This window comes from Pituophis catenifer, unplaced genomic scaffold (assembly GCF_029215685.1).
Source record: "Pituophis catenifer annectens isolate HBS135680 unplaced genomic scaffold, rPitCat1.0.hap2 SCAF_7, whole genome shotgun sequence".
Taxonomy (NCBI): domain Eukaryota; kingdom Metazoa; phylum Chordata; class Lepidosauria; order Squamata; family Colubridae; genus Pituophis; species Pituophis catenifer.
This window is the reverse complement of record NW_027256887.1, coordinates 11,080,469-11,096,178: the sequence shown is the minus strand read 5'-3', so window position 1 is coordinate 11,096,178 and position 15,710 is coordinate 11,080,469. Positions and strand designations below refer to the sequence as shown.

Genomic DNA, 15,710 nt, shown 5'->3' with positions numbered 1-15,710 from the left:
GCAAAAAATGTCACTTCCTGTCCAACCAGAAGTTGGAAAACGGGCCGTTTTGGGCCTCCTGGGGGCCTCTGAGGGGGTGGGGAAGGCTGTTTTTGCCCTCCCCAGATGCATAGAGAGGATCTGAAGCCAGGTGAGAAAGAAAAACGGGCCTTGCCCCCCCCAGGCCCTCCAGAGGCAGGAAACAGCCTGTTTCCCTACTTCTGATGATCTAGAAGGGGAGCTGAGCTGGCGTACCCACTGATATGGCCACCTGTGGCACGTATGCCGTAGGTTCACATCACGGATCTATACTTTCTTTCTAGCATTTCACTGGGCTGGAAAGAATGAAACTATGAAGGCCATGCAGAATTAGCCCCAGGTCATTGCACATTGACTTGGTTTCCCTCCCTCCCAGTTGGTTTTGCTTTTCTTTGTGTCATTGCCATCATCATCATAACCATCATCATCATCCAAATTTGTGTACATTGCTTGATAACCTTCCTATCCCATGACTTTTCAAACCTTTCTTTTCCCTTCCCCAAGATGTAGACGAGTGTTCAGGGTCCCCCCACCCTTGCGGGGAAGGTCACACCTGCATCAACTCCCCGGGGAGCTATCGTTGTCAGTGTCAGCTGGGCTACTATTTTGATGGGATCAGCAGAACTTGTACAGGTAAGAACCGGGGGTCACCTGTGAGTTTCATCAAGCATGGACAAAACCAACTGGGCAGAAAGCCCAATGGATATTTAGTTGTCAACTTTGCTGTATGCAGTGGTTGTGTTTCAAGATGTTGGACTAGCGAGGTAGGGTTATTTTTGTCTTACGACATGGTAGGAATCAGGCTATATCAGTGGTGAAATGTAAAATTTGTTACTACCGGTTCTTTGGGCATGGCTTGGTGGGGGGGGGGGCAATGTGACTGAGTCAGCGTGGCCAACTTTTTTTTTTACTTTTAAAAGCATTTTTTCTACAACCTCTTCTACAACCAGAGGTTGCAGGAAAAAATGCTTTTAAAAGCCTCTGACGATCAGGCAACGCAGCTGGGATCGTCAGAGGCTTTTAAAAGCATTTTTTCCCCTTACAACCTCTTCGGCCGAAGAGATTGTAGAAAAAATGCTTTTAAAAGCCTCTAACGATCCCATCTGAGCTGCACAATCATCAGAGGCTTTTTTTTTAACTTTTAAAAGCATTTTTTTTAGCCGAAAAGGTTGTAGAAAAAATGCTTTTAAAAGTAAAAAAAAACAGCCTCTGATGATTGCGCGGCTCAGCTGGGCATGGGGTGGCACAGGGATTTTTGCTCCCGGTTCTCCGAACCACCCGCCTCCATCGCTACCGGATCGGGTGATCCGGTCTGAACCGGGAGCATTTCACCCCTGGGCTATATGCATCTGTTTGGAGATAGTACGTTATTATGAGTATTATTATGTCCCTATGAGAATTAGCTGGAAAATAAACAAGGAGCCATATGTTTTGTTCCATTATAGCCACCTCCTGCCACCCCCCAGCCTCTTTTCAGAATGATCCCATATTATCTTCATATTTGTTGGTCCGATATCTTGCTGCCCTTTGAAGAGTGCACATTGCATTTAAGTGGGAGTTAAGTCAATGTAACATGATGGTTCAGATGAGATGGAGAAATTATGTTTGAAGACACCCAGTTTTGCTATGTAGGCACAAAAAAAGTTGACCATGGCTTATTCATCTCCTCGGATTTTTTTTTTATAAAAAGTGTTTTATTTTTTTATTTTTCAAAATATAAACATTCCATCTTTCCTTAAACAGTGTGTCGTTTGGGTATAGATATCTCTGTGCAACAGCCTTCAGCATGTACAACATGATTCACATTAATATTCATTCTTTAATCTGAAAATTATAGTATGTTAAACCATTGAACTTTATAAACCTATTCATTTTTCCTCTTAACGTATCTTCTAGTAAAAGTACAGTAATAACATTAAGCATAATTTATTTATTTATTTATTTATTTATCAAATTTCTATACCGCCCTACTCCCGGGGGACTCAGGGCGGTGAACAGCCAAGATAAAATACAGATAATACAAACATTAAAAGTCCATTAAAATTATTAAATATTTTGGCCGAAAACAAATTTAAAACGCCCAATTTATAAAACAGATTAAACGATTTAAAAATTTAAAAGGGAGAGTTAGGCCAGGCCAGCCTGCTGAAATAAAAATGTTTTGAGAGCACGACGAAACGTGTGCAGATCCAGGATCCTCCGTATCTCCGGGGGGGGGGGAGCTCATTCCAGATGGTAGATGCCCCCACAGAGAAGGCTCTCCGCCAGTCGACACTGTTTGGCCGACGGCACCCTGAGAAGCCCTTCTCTATGGGAGCGAACTGGTCGGTGAGAGGCTATTGGTAGCAGAAGGCGGACTCGTAAATACCCCGGTCCAATGCCATTGAGTGCTCTAAAGGTGGTAATTATCCACATCATCATAATACTAACAGTTATCTTATTTATACCTCTCCTCAGATGTTAATGAATGTCGCCGATACCCTGGTCGCCTCTGTGCTCATAAGTGTGAAAATACTGCTGGGTCATATTATTGTAGCTGTACAATGGGATTCAAACTTTCATCTGACGAGAGATCTTGTGATGGTAAGGTACTATGAATCAATGAGAGAGAGAAAGAGAGGGTTGGGGAGGGAGAGAAAGAGAGAGAACACATTAGCTACATGAGCAAGTTGTGTTATGCACAGGGGTGGCCTTCAAAAATTTTAGCAAGGGGTTCTCTGCCCAGTTGCTGGGTGGGTGTGGCCATGGTGGACGTGGCCCATCGGCCTCCTGCACCATGGGGGGAGCATTTTTGCCCTCCCTGGACTCCGGAGGCTTCCCTTGAGCCTCCAGGAGGGCGAAAACGGCCTCCCCAGGCTCTGGAGGCCCTCTGGAGGCCCTCTGGAGGCTGGAAATGGGCCCATTTCTGGCCTTCCCTCACTTCCGATAGGCCCATTTTTCACCCTCCCTGAGCCTCCCTGCACGCCCTGCACTTACCTGCATCCAAAACAGGCCACATAGGAACTCCTGGGACGGGAGGGGAGGCGTAGGTGGGGCCAGCCAAGAGTGGGATTTGGGGGTTCTCCAAACTGCACAGAATCTTAGCTAGAGGTTCTCCCGAACCCCTGCGAACCCCCAGCAGCCCCACCTCTGGTTATGCAGTTACAGAGAAGGCCAATACACTTGTAGGCTGTATGAGTAGAAGAAACACTTCTGAATTCCAGGAAGTAACCATTCAACTTGATTCTGCTTTGGTTAGACCCCCCACCTTAAATGATGTGTCTTATCTGTGCACCAAACTTTTCAATGGATTCAGAAAAATAGGGAGAGATAATAATAATAATAATAATAATAATAATAATAATAATAATAATAATAATTATTATTATTATTATTATTATTATTATATTTCTATACCGCCCTTCTCCCGAAGGACTCAGGGCGGTGTACAGCCTATTTAAAAACAGAATCAACATCAATTTAAAATAATTTTAAAATATTAAATAAATTTGGCTTAATTTAAAACCCCAAAAATTTAAAACATCCAATTTAAAATTATGTTGCTAACCCAGCCTGGCGGAACAACAGGGTCTTGAGTGCGCAGCGAAATACCCGGAGGTCAGAAATCTTACGAATTTCCAGGGGCAGTTCATTCCACAGGGCTGGGGCTCCCACAGAGAAGGCCCTCCCCCTGGGTGTCGCCAGCCGACATGACTTGGCCGATGGCACCCTGAGGAGAGCCTCTCTGTAGGAGCGGACTGGCCGGTGGGAGGCTATCGGTGGCAGAAGACGGTCTCGAAGGTACCCGGGTCCTGTGCCATGGAGCGCTTGAAAGGTGGTGATGAAGGGCAGGATGAGAAAGAGGACTTGGGGAATCTAAAACATGTTGTATGAAGTGTGGCTGGAAAAGTTGAGTGGGTTTAGTCTTGAGAGAAGGCAAGTGAGACAGGACATGAAAGGCCTCTCCCGATATCTGATAGGGATGCCTGCATGACCACACCTGTGGCCATAAAATCAGCAAACCCATGGTTTTCTAGGGGCATTTCTTGCCAGAAACTGGAATGTAAATCATGGTCGTATGACTGTGGGATGCTGCAAAAGGCCATAAATATGGGCGAGTGGCTGACTACCCAAAATTTGGTCATGTGACTGAGATGGTGGTGGTTGTAGTCCAGACATCACAACTTTGAATCCAGGCACCTTTTGGCAAGTTCATCATAACTTTGAATAGTCGCTAGGCAACTGTTTTAAGCCGAGGACTACCTATAATGGATATTTACCGTACTTTTCGGAGTATAAGATGCACCTTAGTTTCTGGGGAGGAAAATAAGAAAAAAGCTGATTGGTGGGTGGATCGGCCTCCCTGAATATCCCCAATCAGCTGTTTCCAGAGGTGAATTTTAGCAGCAGGTTCATTGGTTGTGAGCTTTGTGCCTTGCTTTTTTTCCTGCCTCTGAAACCTCAGAAACTCTGTTTCAGAAAAAACTTTTTTTTTCTGCCTCTGAAAGCCTCCGAAACAGAGCTTCAGAAAAAAAGGCTTTTTTTCTGAAGCTCTGTTTGGAGGCTTTTTTCCTGAAGCTTCTTTCAGAGGCTTTTATTCTGAAGGACTTTCTGTACTCTGTTCAATCTCCTTTCTTTGGTATTGGTACGTAGATTAACCTCTTCTGATCTGTTGGTAATTGTGTCATTCTCCAGATTTGTTAGCAGAATTTGGTTAGAACCTTTACTGATTCTTCTTTTGTTGCCTGCCATATTATTTTAGATAAAAGCCTTTCTGAGGCTTTTTTTCTGAAGCTTCTTTCAGAGGCTTCTTTCAGCCTCTGAAATCTCTGTTTCTGAGGTTGGGCGGAGCTACATTCGGAGTATAAAACACACCCAGATTTTCACCCTCTTCTTTGGGGGAAAAAGGTGCATCTTATACTCCAAAAAATATGGTAAGTTACAGAATGGCAGGTTCTGATTATGTATCAGGGGAAAAAATCCCAACATCAGTTCAACAATGGTGATGGACACCTCTTCCTTGGATGTGTCCAACAGAGACTGGACTTTCACTGGACTCCAGAGAATTAGGGGCCCTCCCAATTTTAGAGTTTAATGGAGCTAACCCATCAAAAAGAGGCTATAGGATTTTAAACTTACTCTGGGAGTGTACAAATTGGAAGCTCAGATGAGGACCAATCTAGATTCAAACCAATATTTGCTGGGGTTTCACATGGATAAAATCAACAGGGTGAGGGCAGCCTTTGAAGCAAAGCAGGGTATGAATGGGAAGAATCTTGTGTCGTATTGATACGTATTTGTGGGTTTCAGACTTAAATGAGTGTGAAAGCAGCCCCTGCAGCCAGGAGTGTGCCAATGTCTATGGCTCCTACCAGTGCTATTGCCGTCGCGGCTACCAGCTCAGTGATATAGATGGGGTGAACTGTGAAGGTGAGTGGCCATCATTGCCTGCCCTTTTCATGACAAGGTTTAGACAGTGATTTCACTCCATCAATCTGCCTGGCTTGATATGGCGGTTGAGGTTGGCAACTTCTCTCTAAGAGCTCATGGTACCTCAGGAAAATGTGCATGGAAATGGAATTCCATACACAGTTCCACCCAAAGAACACAATCTTGTCCTTAGCATTTATTTACACAAAGTGTACATATCACTGGCCAGCGATGCAGGTTGGTATGGCTTCATTGATCATCATCTGGAGAAACGATAGATCTTCCAGTCCCATTCAGAAATTTACAATGGGCTCTATTTGAACTTTAAATTCCATTCATGCAGTGTTTCTGAAGATGTGTGGACTTCAACTCCCAGAATTCCGCAGCCAGCAAGGCACCCTGAGAAATTCTTGGAGTTGAAGTCCATACATCTTAAAGTTGTCAAGGTTTCAGAAACACTGATATAATGGGTAAACAGAACAACTAGAGGATATGATGAAATACAAGCAAAAATATAACAGTAAAATCAGAAAAGGTATATATTGCGAACCAGCCCATTAAGTTGGGCCAGTTTTCCTAAGTATGGAAGTGTACAAAGTTTTGTTTCCTTTAAATGAAGCATAAGAAACAGCATGAACAGCACAAAAGCACTTTTATACACCGTGTAGCATTCAGATTAGGGACTATTAATTAATTAAGAAATTAGGGATGCGGTGGCTCAGGGGCTAAGACGCTGAGCTTGTCGATCGAAAGGTCGGCAGTTCAGCGGTTCGATTCCTAGTGCCGCGTAGTGGGGTGAACTCCCGTTACTTGTCCCAGCTTCTGCCAACCTAGCAGTTCGAAAGCACGTAAAAAAATGCAAGTAGAAAAATAGGGACCACCTTTGGTGGGAAGGTAACAGCATTCCGTGTGCCTTTGGCGTTTAGTCATGCCAGCCACATGACCACGGAGATGTCTTCGGACAGCGCTGGCTCTTCAGCTTTGAAACGGAGATGAGCACCGCCCCCTAGAGTCAGGAACGACTAGCACATATGTGTGAGGGAAACACCTAGTGTTCAGATTAAGACATCTGTAAAAACATTTTTTGCAGAGGAACACAAGAAAAAGTGGAAATTCTAACAACACTAAGGAAAGGTGATAGATTTACATAATACGCGAAACCACAAAATAGATAAACAAATACATACAAATGCTATGACTACCCGATCCTTAAGAGTTATGTCGTTTAAACCTAGCCAGAGGGCACTGGAATTGGGCGAAATAGGATATGTTAGAGATTTTTAGACAAAATGTGGTTTTATGTTCCTGGTCTACTTTCTCCCTAACCTGGTTTCCAGGTGAATAACATTTTGGGAACTGATTCAAAATGATTGGAGGATACCAGATTAGGAAAAAGGACCTTGGGTTATTTATTTGGGATATCAAAGCCTCTAGTACCGGGTGGCTTAAAACCCACCATTGGGATCTACCATTAAGACTTCTTTCTATTTTTGATTTTCAGATATTGATGAATGTGCTTTACCAACGGGGGGACACATTTGTGCTTATCGGTGCATCAACGTGGCAGGCAGTTTTCAGTGCACCTGCCCCCCTTCGGGTTACAAGCTGGCCCCCAATGCACGGAACTGTCAGGGTGAGTCTCAGAAATTCAGGCTGCAAAAGCGATTTTAATAAAAAATCCAAGAACCCCAGTTCCTGTTTTGAGTCAGGATTGACTGGCTATCTCTGGGTGTCCTGCAGATTGGCAGGGATCTCCAACTTCCACCATTACCAGAAGTTTTAGCTTGTAGTCACCGAGATGGAGAGACACAGCAGTGGCTTTATATGTGTGATGACCCGGGACAAGACACAAGAGGCAACACAGTCAACTGATAGTTCAAATCGCCCCTTTATTGCTCCAACTTTCCCCCAAATGCTCCCACGTTTATGGCAAGTCCCAGAGCAAAGTGATTGTTGTGGCTCCGTTACCTGAGCCTGTGACATCGGCAGGAGAGGACTCCGAGAGTGAAGGAGAGGAGTTGGCAAGGCCTCCCTCTCCAGAACCCTCCTCTCTGGCAATGCCTTTGGTGTCCACCGAAGGGCAAGAGATAGGGCCAGGGCCAAGCACATCCACGCAGCCACAGATGGACAGTGATGAGGGTAATGAGTCTTGGCTGGATCCACGCCAGCGTTGCAGAGATAAGCGCGCGCAACAGAAGAAAAGGCGTGCCCGAGATTAGGCTGAGTCACTGGACCACACCCCACAAGGTATAAAAGGGAGCGTGGTGGCCAGTCAAACCTTGTGACAAACAAAGCTGAAAGCTTCCACGCCATTCTGCATTGCCGGACTTTTGCTACAGACTTTGCTGGATTATCTCTGGATTTGATTGACTCCGTAATTATTGAGCTGTTTCTTTTGATGTACCAGAAGTGAGGAGAAGTTATCTCTCCTCTTCGTAAGTAATAAACTCTTGGCAGGCAGCCACTAGGTTGTTGCCAAGTTCCGTTATCTTAAGGAAAAGGATTTTGCCGGCTGGTTTGGTCTTTAACTCCTGAACATCTGTTGGTGTGTGTGCGTGTGGGACGGGAACAGAACAGTGATCACACGCACACAAATACACCTCCATCAGCCTCTGGCTACAAGTAGTTCAGCAAAACATTGTGAGCACAACGGCTGCAAAGCAAGAAATCCAACAGGGCAAGGGAATAAGTCAATGAGTCCAGGAAGCAAAAGAACAAGGCAATTAATCCAGGGAGCAAGAAATAAAGCAAGAAATCCAGGAGACTCCACACTTCGGCAACCACACACAAAACTCCATGAATTCAGCGTTTGTTCCCGCAGCGTCTCCTTAAATCTCAGTCCCACAGCATTTTGCATTTGATCTTCCCGATGATGTCCTTCAGAAAAAGAATGAAACATCCACAAGAACAGCCAACCTCCGAGAACAGCAGCAGCCCAACCCTGAGCTGCATATATTCTTCATTTCTGCAAGCTTGTTAGTTATTAGTGTCTTAATACCCACCCAAAAAAATAAAAATGGAAATCACAATGTTATAAATGAGGCAGCAGAATGACAAACCTTCCATTTCTTGGTTAGCGGTGACTGTTTGCAATTATGACAGTGACAAAAAACAAACAAACAAACTTACAACCAAATGACATTTACAATTTATTTTATTTTATTTTATATCAAATTTATATACCGCCCTTCTCCCTAGGACTCAGGGCGGTGTACAGCCAAAGTAAAAACATAAACTACAAACATTAAAATACAATTAAAATGATATATATATATTTGGCCGCATAATTAAAAGCAATGACAAAACAATTAAAAACATTTTAAAAAGTGTTAGGCCAGCCCAGCTTGCTGAAAAAAGAAAGTTTTAAGGGCACAGCCGAAGGCACCGAGGTCTTGGATTCTCCTTATCTCTGGGGGTAGCTGGTTCCAGAGGGTAGGTGCCCCCACAGAGAAGGCCCTCCCCCTGGGGGTCATCAGCCTACATTGTGGCTGATGGCACCCCGAGGAGGCCGTCTCTGTGGGAGCGCACAGGTCGATGGGAGGCCATCGGTAGCAGCAGGTGGTCTCGAAGATATCTAGGTCCTATGCCATGGAGCGCTTTAAAGGTGATAACCAACACCTTGAAGCGCACCCGGAAGACCACTGGGAGCCAGTGCAGCTCATGCAGGAGAGGTGTTGTATGGGAGCGCCATGCAGCTCCCATAACTACCCGCGCGGCCGCATTCTGGACCAGTTGGAGCCTCCGGGTGCCCTTCAAGGGGAGCCCCATGTAGAGTGTTGCAGTAGTCCAGGCGAGAGGTGACGAGGGCATGAGTGACTGTGCACAGGGAATCCCGATCTAGGAAGGGCCGCAACTGGCGGATCAGGCGAACCTGACAAAAAATCCCCCTGGCTACAGCCGTCAGATGTACAATATTTGCAGATCTGTAAAGCAAAGGAAAGCTTAAAAGTGAGAGCATAAGCACAATTGTGGTTTCACTTAGCAACCATTTTGCTTAATGGTTGCTAAATGAGGATTACCTGTACCAAGCAAGAAACAGGTATGTAAAAGCAGCTCAAATAGTTCTGTTCAATGGTAAAACAGCTGCCGAGCTGTTTAGATTAAAGTTCATTTCCTTTAAATTGGTCCCTCAACCCCCCCAGCCAATGGGGATGGAAGAGTTTTTACGCAGAAGAACCTTCAATTTACATGAATGTAAATGGATCCCCCAATCACAGTTTGCTGCTGTTAATATCAACAGTTTCTTGCTAGAGCACCCCAGTTAACTTCTCTTTCCTGCTCTTTCTGTCTCTTTCTCCCTTTTCTAGATATCGATGAATGTCTTACTGAAACGCATACCTGTTCACACAACCAGACCTGCTTTAATATTCAGGGAGGATTCCGCTGCCTTTCTCTGGAATGCCCGGAGAATTATCGCAAATCTGGAGATACGTAAGTGCCCTTCTGAATTCCCTTCAGTAGTTTGAGGATGGTGATCTGACAGTAAAAAGCACAATATTAGTCCCCAAACCCCTCTTTTTATTTCAATGGCTGTGAATTCTGTTCATTCACAGCCTGGGATGAGTCACAAAAGAGTCCGACAGAAGTCTGCCACAGTCCTTCGGGATAAGGCTGATAAGCACCCACCTTTATCTCCCTTGACACACTGCCAAAGACCTAATTGGCAATTAGCTTTGCAAAGCCACACGGAATACAGAGTCAAAACGGAGCTTCAGAATTTAAACCAACCAGCATGAACAAAGTTGCTTCCTGCAAAGGCTCACGTGCCTTTGCTCCTCCTTTATGACTTATGGGAGAGGCCAATCATTTCCAAGCCTTACTCTTGAGTTGCCCCTTTTGTCTTAACTGTTCTTGCCTTTTGGCAGCTCTGCACATGCGCACACTGGGAACAGGCTCCCCCTGTTCCTCTGCCTCACTGATGTCAGACTCTGGAGGCTCCGGAGGCAGAACATAACTCCCAGATGGCCCTGGCCCCATCTCTGCCTCTGACGCAGAGCCCTCATCCGAGCCTTCACCAGACTCCAGGACTGGCCCATGTTCCTCCCCAGTCTCCTCACTGTCCGACTCTGCTGCCAGCTCCGCAGGCTGCCGGCAGACCACAACAGATGGTGACATCACCAAAGTTGACCAAGAAACTGCCTGCCCAAGTGACCTTCTTCATTCTTTATCTCTTTTTTTAAAATTTGATTTATATGCCGCCCTTCTCCGGAGACTCAGGGCGGCTTACAATGCGCTAAGCAATAGCCTTCATTCTTTTTGTATATTTTATACAAAGTCAGTTTATTGCCCCCACAACTGGGTCCTCAATTTACCTACCTTAGAAAGGATGGAAGGCTAAGTCAACCTTGAGCCTTGGCGAGATTCGAACCTGCAGTAATTGCAGGCAGCTGGTCTTAATAACCAGCTTAATAACAGGGTGCCTTAGACCACTGTACTACCGAGGCTCTTTGCTCAGCTCTGGAGCAGCAAGGCGAAAATTAAGACTGGATGCTGACATTTAGACTGTGATGGTCACCCTGGACCATACAACAGAAGGATGATAGGAACTATGGTGAAAACATAGAACTGTGTTTCTTAACTTGGCAGCTTTAAGACGTGTGGATTTCAACTCTCAGAATTCTCCAGCTAGGAATTCTGTCATGGGGATGGTTCAGCAGGCTTTTCCTGAAGGATTTCCCTCCCTACTGTTACCATCCTGTTTCCAAACAGACAGTTGAGCTACATTAGGAATTATGGCTATTTAGGAATTTGGAACAAGGAAAGGAGAGGCTGTTGAGGGATTGATATAGATAAACCGAAAAGATAAGGTCTTCCTTAAGTCGAATTTGTCCATAAAGATGTCTTTGGCACTATGAGGGCCTTCTTCAGAGGATACATTTTGGATTTCCTACTATCCCCTACTGTCTTGGGGGTTTCTGATGGTCTCCCATTCAGCTCTGAACCAAATTAGATTAACTTCCCTTCTATGATTATCTCTTTATATCCACTGGAAGTGATGCCTATCTGTTAAATATCTTTTATTTTATAAATTATAAATAACAAAGGTAGCTTTGCAAGTTAAAAACAACTCGTGTTAGCAATACAATGATGTTCTAATAAGGCAAAACACATCCTTTAAAATAATATTTCTTTCTTACCCCTAGAAGAATGATAACTTTATATTTATATGTATTGCTTTTATGTATCCAGTGGCTTTTCAGCCAGGAATTTATTTATTTATTTATTTATAATTTGATTTATATGCCGTCCTTCTCCGGAGACTCAAGGCGGCTTACAATGCGTTAAGCAATAGCCTTCATACTTTTGTATATTTATACAAAGTCAGCTTATTGCCCCCACAATCTGGGTCCTCATTTTACCTACCTTAGAAAGGATGGAAGGCTGAGTCAACCTTGAGCTTGGTGAGATTTGAACTTGCAGTAATTGCAGGCAGCAGATGTAAGTGGATGTTAATTAGTGTGCTGAGCCACCAGAGCTCCTATTTGGTTCAGAAATGAGTGTGAGACTTATGTGAAAAACAAAGATGTTTCAATACACAGGTATTTTTGGTCTCATTTATATTTCAACTCCTCACTACAACATTTCAGTATTTCAATACCCAGTTTATGAAACATTCCACAAACGAGCTCCAGTACAAGATAAAATATTCTGTCAAATCTTGGAGGTATAAAGGTTGTCCTTCAGTGTTTATTTTGGGTACCTATGAATCAGTGGTGGGTTCCTCCTGGTTCGGCTCAGTTCTTCCGAGCCGGTAGCGGTGATGATATGACGTCACCGATCCAGTTCTGCCCCCCTGGTCTAAAAATTTTAGAACCCACCCCTGCTATGAATGCAAAATCTCCTTTTTTTAACTGGCTTTTTTTTTTTTTTACATTTGTTATGTCTTTGTTCTTAACAAAATCTTAATAACAGAGTAAATATTTGTAGCTTCTGAGGCTCAACAGAAAACCAAGAATACTGATTCTTGGGGGGGGGGGGAAATCACTACTTTCAACTGAAATAATCAAAATTTCCACCCAGGAGTACTTATTTTTTTGAGCTTGGCGGTTGGGTAATTTAATTGCTGAGTCCTGAAAGGAGCTATATGAAGGTGCTTTTGGAAATGTGCTTCCAGCTTTTGCTCATTTCAGCCGTGGGGTTTCCTCTGTGATTGTGTCTGTGGTATGGAGAACCATCAAGGTAGACAGCTTTCATAAGGGAATGGTTCTGTTTGCTAGGCTCCAGGGTTCAGTTTAAGTTCCCCAGGGATGCTGTCCTCTTTCTGGGGATGTCCATAGAGGTAATGGTGGGTGTGGTGCTGGCCACAAGGCCCTGCTCCTTTTCCCCATGCATGCATTCACTCATGATCAGCTGTGGGGCTGCTGGGGGTTCACAGGGGTTCAGGAGAACCTCTAGCTAAGATTCTGTGCAATCTGGAGAACCCCCAAATCCTACTCTTGGCTGGCCCTACCCACCCCTCCCCTCCCAGGAATCCCACCGGCCTGTTTTGGATGTGCAGGGAGAGCGTGGAGGCTCAGGGAGGGTCAAAAATGGGCCTACCGGAAGTTCAGGAAGGCCAGAAACAGAAACAGGCCTGTTTCCAGCCTCCGGAGGGCCTCTGGAACCTGGGGAGGCCATTTTTGCCCTCCCAGAAGCTCAAGGAAAGCCTCCGGGGCCCTGGGAGGGCAAAAACGCCCCCCACCCGCTGCCATGGGGCAGGAGGCTGACTAGACCACGCCCACCATGGCCACGTCCACCCAGCAACTGGGCAGAGAACCCCTTGCTAAAATTTTTGAAGCCCACCCCTGCTCATGATGATGCAGATTTTGACCGCAGTTGGAGTAAAATGTCAATTGCTGGTATTAATGTATTAATGTTCCTGGGAACAGGAGGCTCATGACTTTTGCTCTCCAAAGGCTGTGGAAATTGCAAGTGATTCTGGGCAGTGAAATATTCCCACTCTGATGCCTGTTTTAGAGTACCAAACAATCTGATCAAGATGTTAATGCAGTGGTGAAATGTAAAATTTGTTACTTCCGGTTCTGTGGGCGTGGCTTGGTGGGGGGTGTTAATGTGACTGGGTGGGCGTGGCCAACTTTTTTTTTTTACATTTACTTTTAAAAGCATTTTTTCTACAACCTCTTCGGCCGAAGAGGTTGCAGAAAAAAATGCTTTTAAAAGCCTCTGCCGATCCCAGCTGAGCCGCGTGATCATCAGAGGCTTTTTATTTTATTTTTAAAAGCATTTTTTCTACAACCTCTTCGGCCGAAAAAATGCTTTTAAAAGTTTTTTTAAAAAAAAAGCCTCTGATGATCGTGCGGCTCAGCTGGGTTCAGCAGAGGCTTTTAAAAGTATTTTTTTAAAAATGTTGTAGAAAAAATGCTTTTAAAAGTAAAAAAAAAAAAAAGTTGGCCATGCCCACTCAGTCACATTACCCCCCTCCCTAAGCTACGCCCACAGAACCGGTAGTAACAAATTTTACATTTCACCACTGGCCTAAAGGCTAAGCATCTCTTGAAGGGAACTCAATTCCAGATGTCATTATGGACACATTGATGGAGTTTTCTTGCTGTAATTTTCTGTGGGATTTTATTTTTGCAATTTGCCAGCTGAGTTTTCTGCTCTGGGAGCCTCCCAGCCCAGCATTACTCCTGATCAGCTTCCCAGGCCAGACGAATTCTGCATGCATGAGAGTTTTCAAGACTAGCCAGATGCTCGGGGACATTTGCCTGCATGGTTTATTGGGCTGCTGTTAAACCACAGTTTAAACCTACCCCTTTCTGCATGAAATGCATGGGTTAGGACCTTTGCCTGCTCCGCTCCAGTTCTTGGGGATGTGAGAGTCCCGCTCCCCTTGGCCCTGTGTCTTTTTTCCTTCCGGCCGAACGGTTGCTAACCCCTTCCCCTTCTTCTTCCCCCCCCTCCCCTTGTCTTGCAGCCGTTGCGAGCGCCTGCCCTGCCCTGACAGGACGGAATGCCATCAGCTGCCCTTGAGAATCACTTCCTACCACCTCTCTTTCCCCACCAACCTCCAGGCCCCCCTTGACATTTTCCGCATGGGCCCGTCCAATGTCATTTCCGGGGATCACCTTCACTTCGCCATCCTGAGTGGGAACGAGGGTGGCTTTTTCGCCGTGAGGAAGGTGGACGGCCACAGGGGCGTCGTGTCTTTGCAGCGGCCTATCCCGGAGCCCCGAGACCTCCACCTGAGGATTCAGATGCAGGTTTCCCGCCACGGAAGGGTCAGCACCTCCCTAGCCGAGCTGTGGATCTTTGTCACCGCGCAACTCTGACCCCTTTTGCATGCTGACTTTGCCTGGGCCTCCTCAGTTGCTATTTTTTTTTTTAAAGCATCTTTTAATAAAGTTTGGATGGCACAGCGATCCTGCATGCTGTGTTGGCCTTTTGTTTCATTCCGCCTGATCTGTGTTTTCCTTTAATGTTTCGTTCTATGGAAGGTTTACTTTCTTTCTCCACTTTTAAGGAAGTTCTGCATGTAAATCCCTCAAGGTTTGCTTTCAACCAGCAGTAGCTAAAAATCAAGATGGCTACCTCAACACAAAAGGAGTTCAGCTTATCCATTTTGCTCCTTTTATGATTAATGTTTCGTTCTATGGAAGGTTTACTTTCTTTCTCCACTTTTAAGGAAGTTCTGCATGTAAATCCCTCAAGGTTCGCTTTCAACCAGCAGTATCTAAAAATCAAGATGGCCGCCTCAACACAAGAGGAGTTCAGCTTATCCATTTTGGTCCTTTTATGATTATTATGATTAGGATGATTAGATATAGAATTCTTTATTGGCCAAGTGTGATTGGACACACAAGGAATTTGTCTTTGGTGCATACGCTCTCAGTGTACATAAAAAGACAGGATACATTCATCAAGAATCATAAAGTACAACACTTAGTGATAGTCATAGGGTACAAATAAGCAATCAGGAAAACAATATAAATTGTAAGGATACAAGCAACGAAGTTACAGTCATGCAGTCATCAGTGGGAGAGGATGGGTGATAGGAACGATGAGAAGATTAATAGTAATGCAGACTTAGTGAATAGTTTGGCAGAGTTGAGGGAATTATTTGTTGAGCAGAGTGATGGCGTTCGGGGAAAAACTGTTCTTGTGTCTAGTTGTTCTGGTGTGCAGTGCAGTATTTAGGGGACTGGAGGCTAAAACATACGATGGACGGTTGTAGGAACTGGGCACGGCTAATCTAGTGACGAGAAGGACCAGGGGAGACATGATAGCAGTCTTCCAATATCTGAGGGGCTGCCACAGAGAGGAGGGGGTCAAGCTATTTTCCA

General features: G+C 44.9%; 1 protein-coding gene across 2 annotated transcripts in view; it reads left to right on the top strand.

The window, feature by feature from the left end:
• FBLN1 (fibulin 1) overlaps positions 1-15,710 on the top strand; it is a 62,712-nt gene that overhangs the window by 31,498 nt on the left and 15,504 nt on the right. Inside the window, exons 10-15 of one of the 2 annotated variants that reach the window (XM_070948013.1) lie at positions 523-651; positions 2,476-2,601; positions 5,308-5,427; positions 6,929-7,060; positions 9,735-9,858; positions 14,345-14,793. In XM_070948013.1, coding sequence (XP_070804114.1) covers positions 523-651; positions 2,476-2,601; positions 5,308-5,427; positions 6,929-7,060; positions 9,735-9,858; positions 14,345-14,699 — 986 coding nt within the window. In that variant the 3' untranslated portion in view covers positions 14,700-14,793. Of the gene's footprint in view, positions 1-522; positions 652-2,475; positions 2,602-5,307; positions 5,428-6,928; positions 7,061-9,734; positions 9,859-14,344; positions 14,794-15,710 lie in introns of those variants that run through there. The other variant, XM_070948011.1, reaches the window with a different exon arrangement.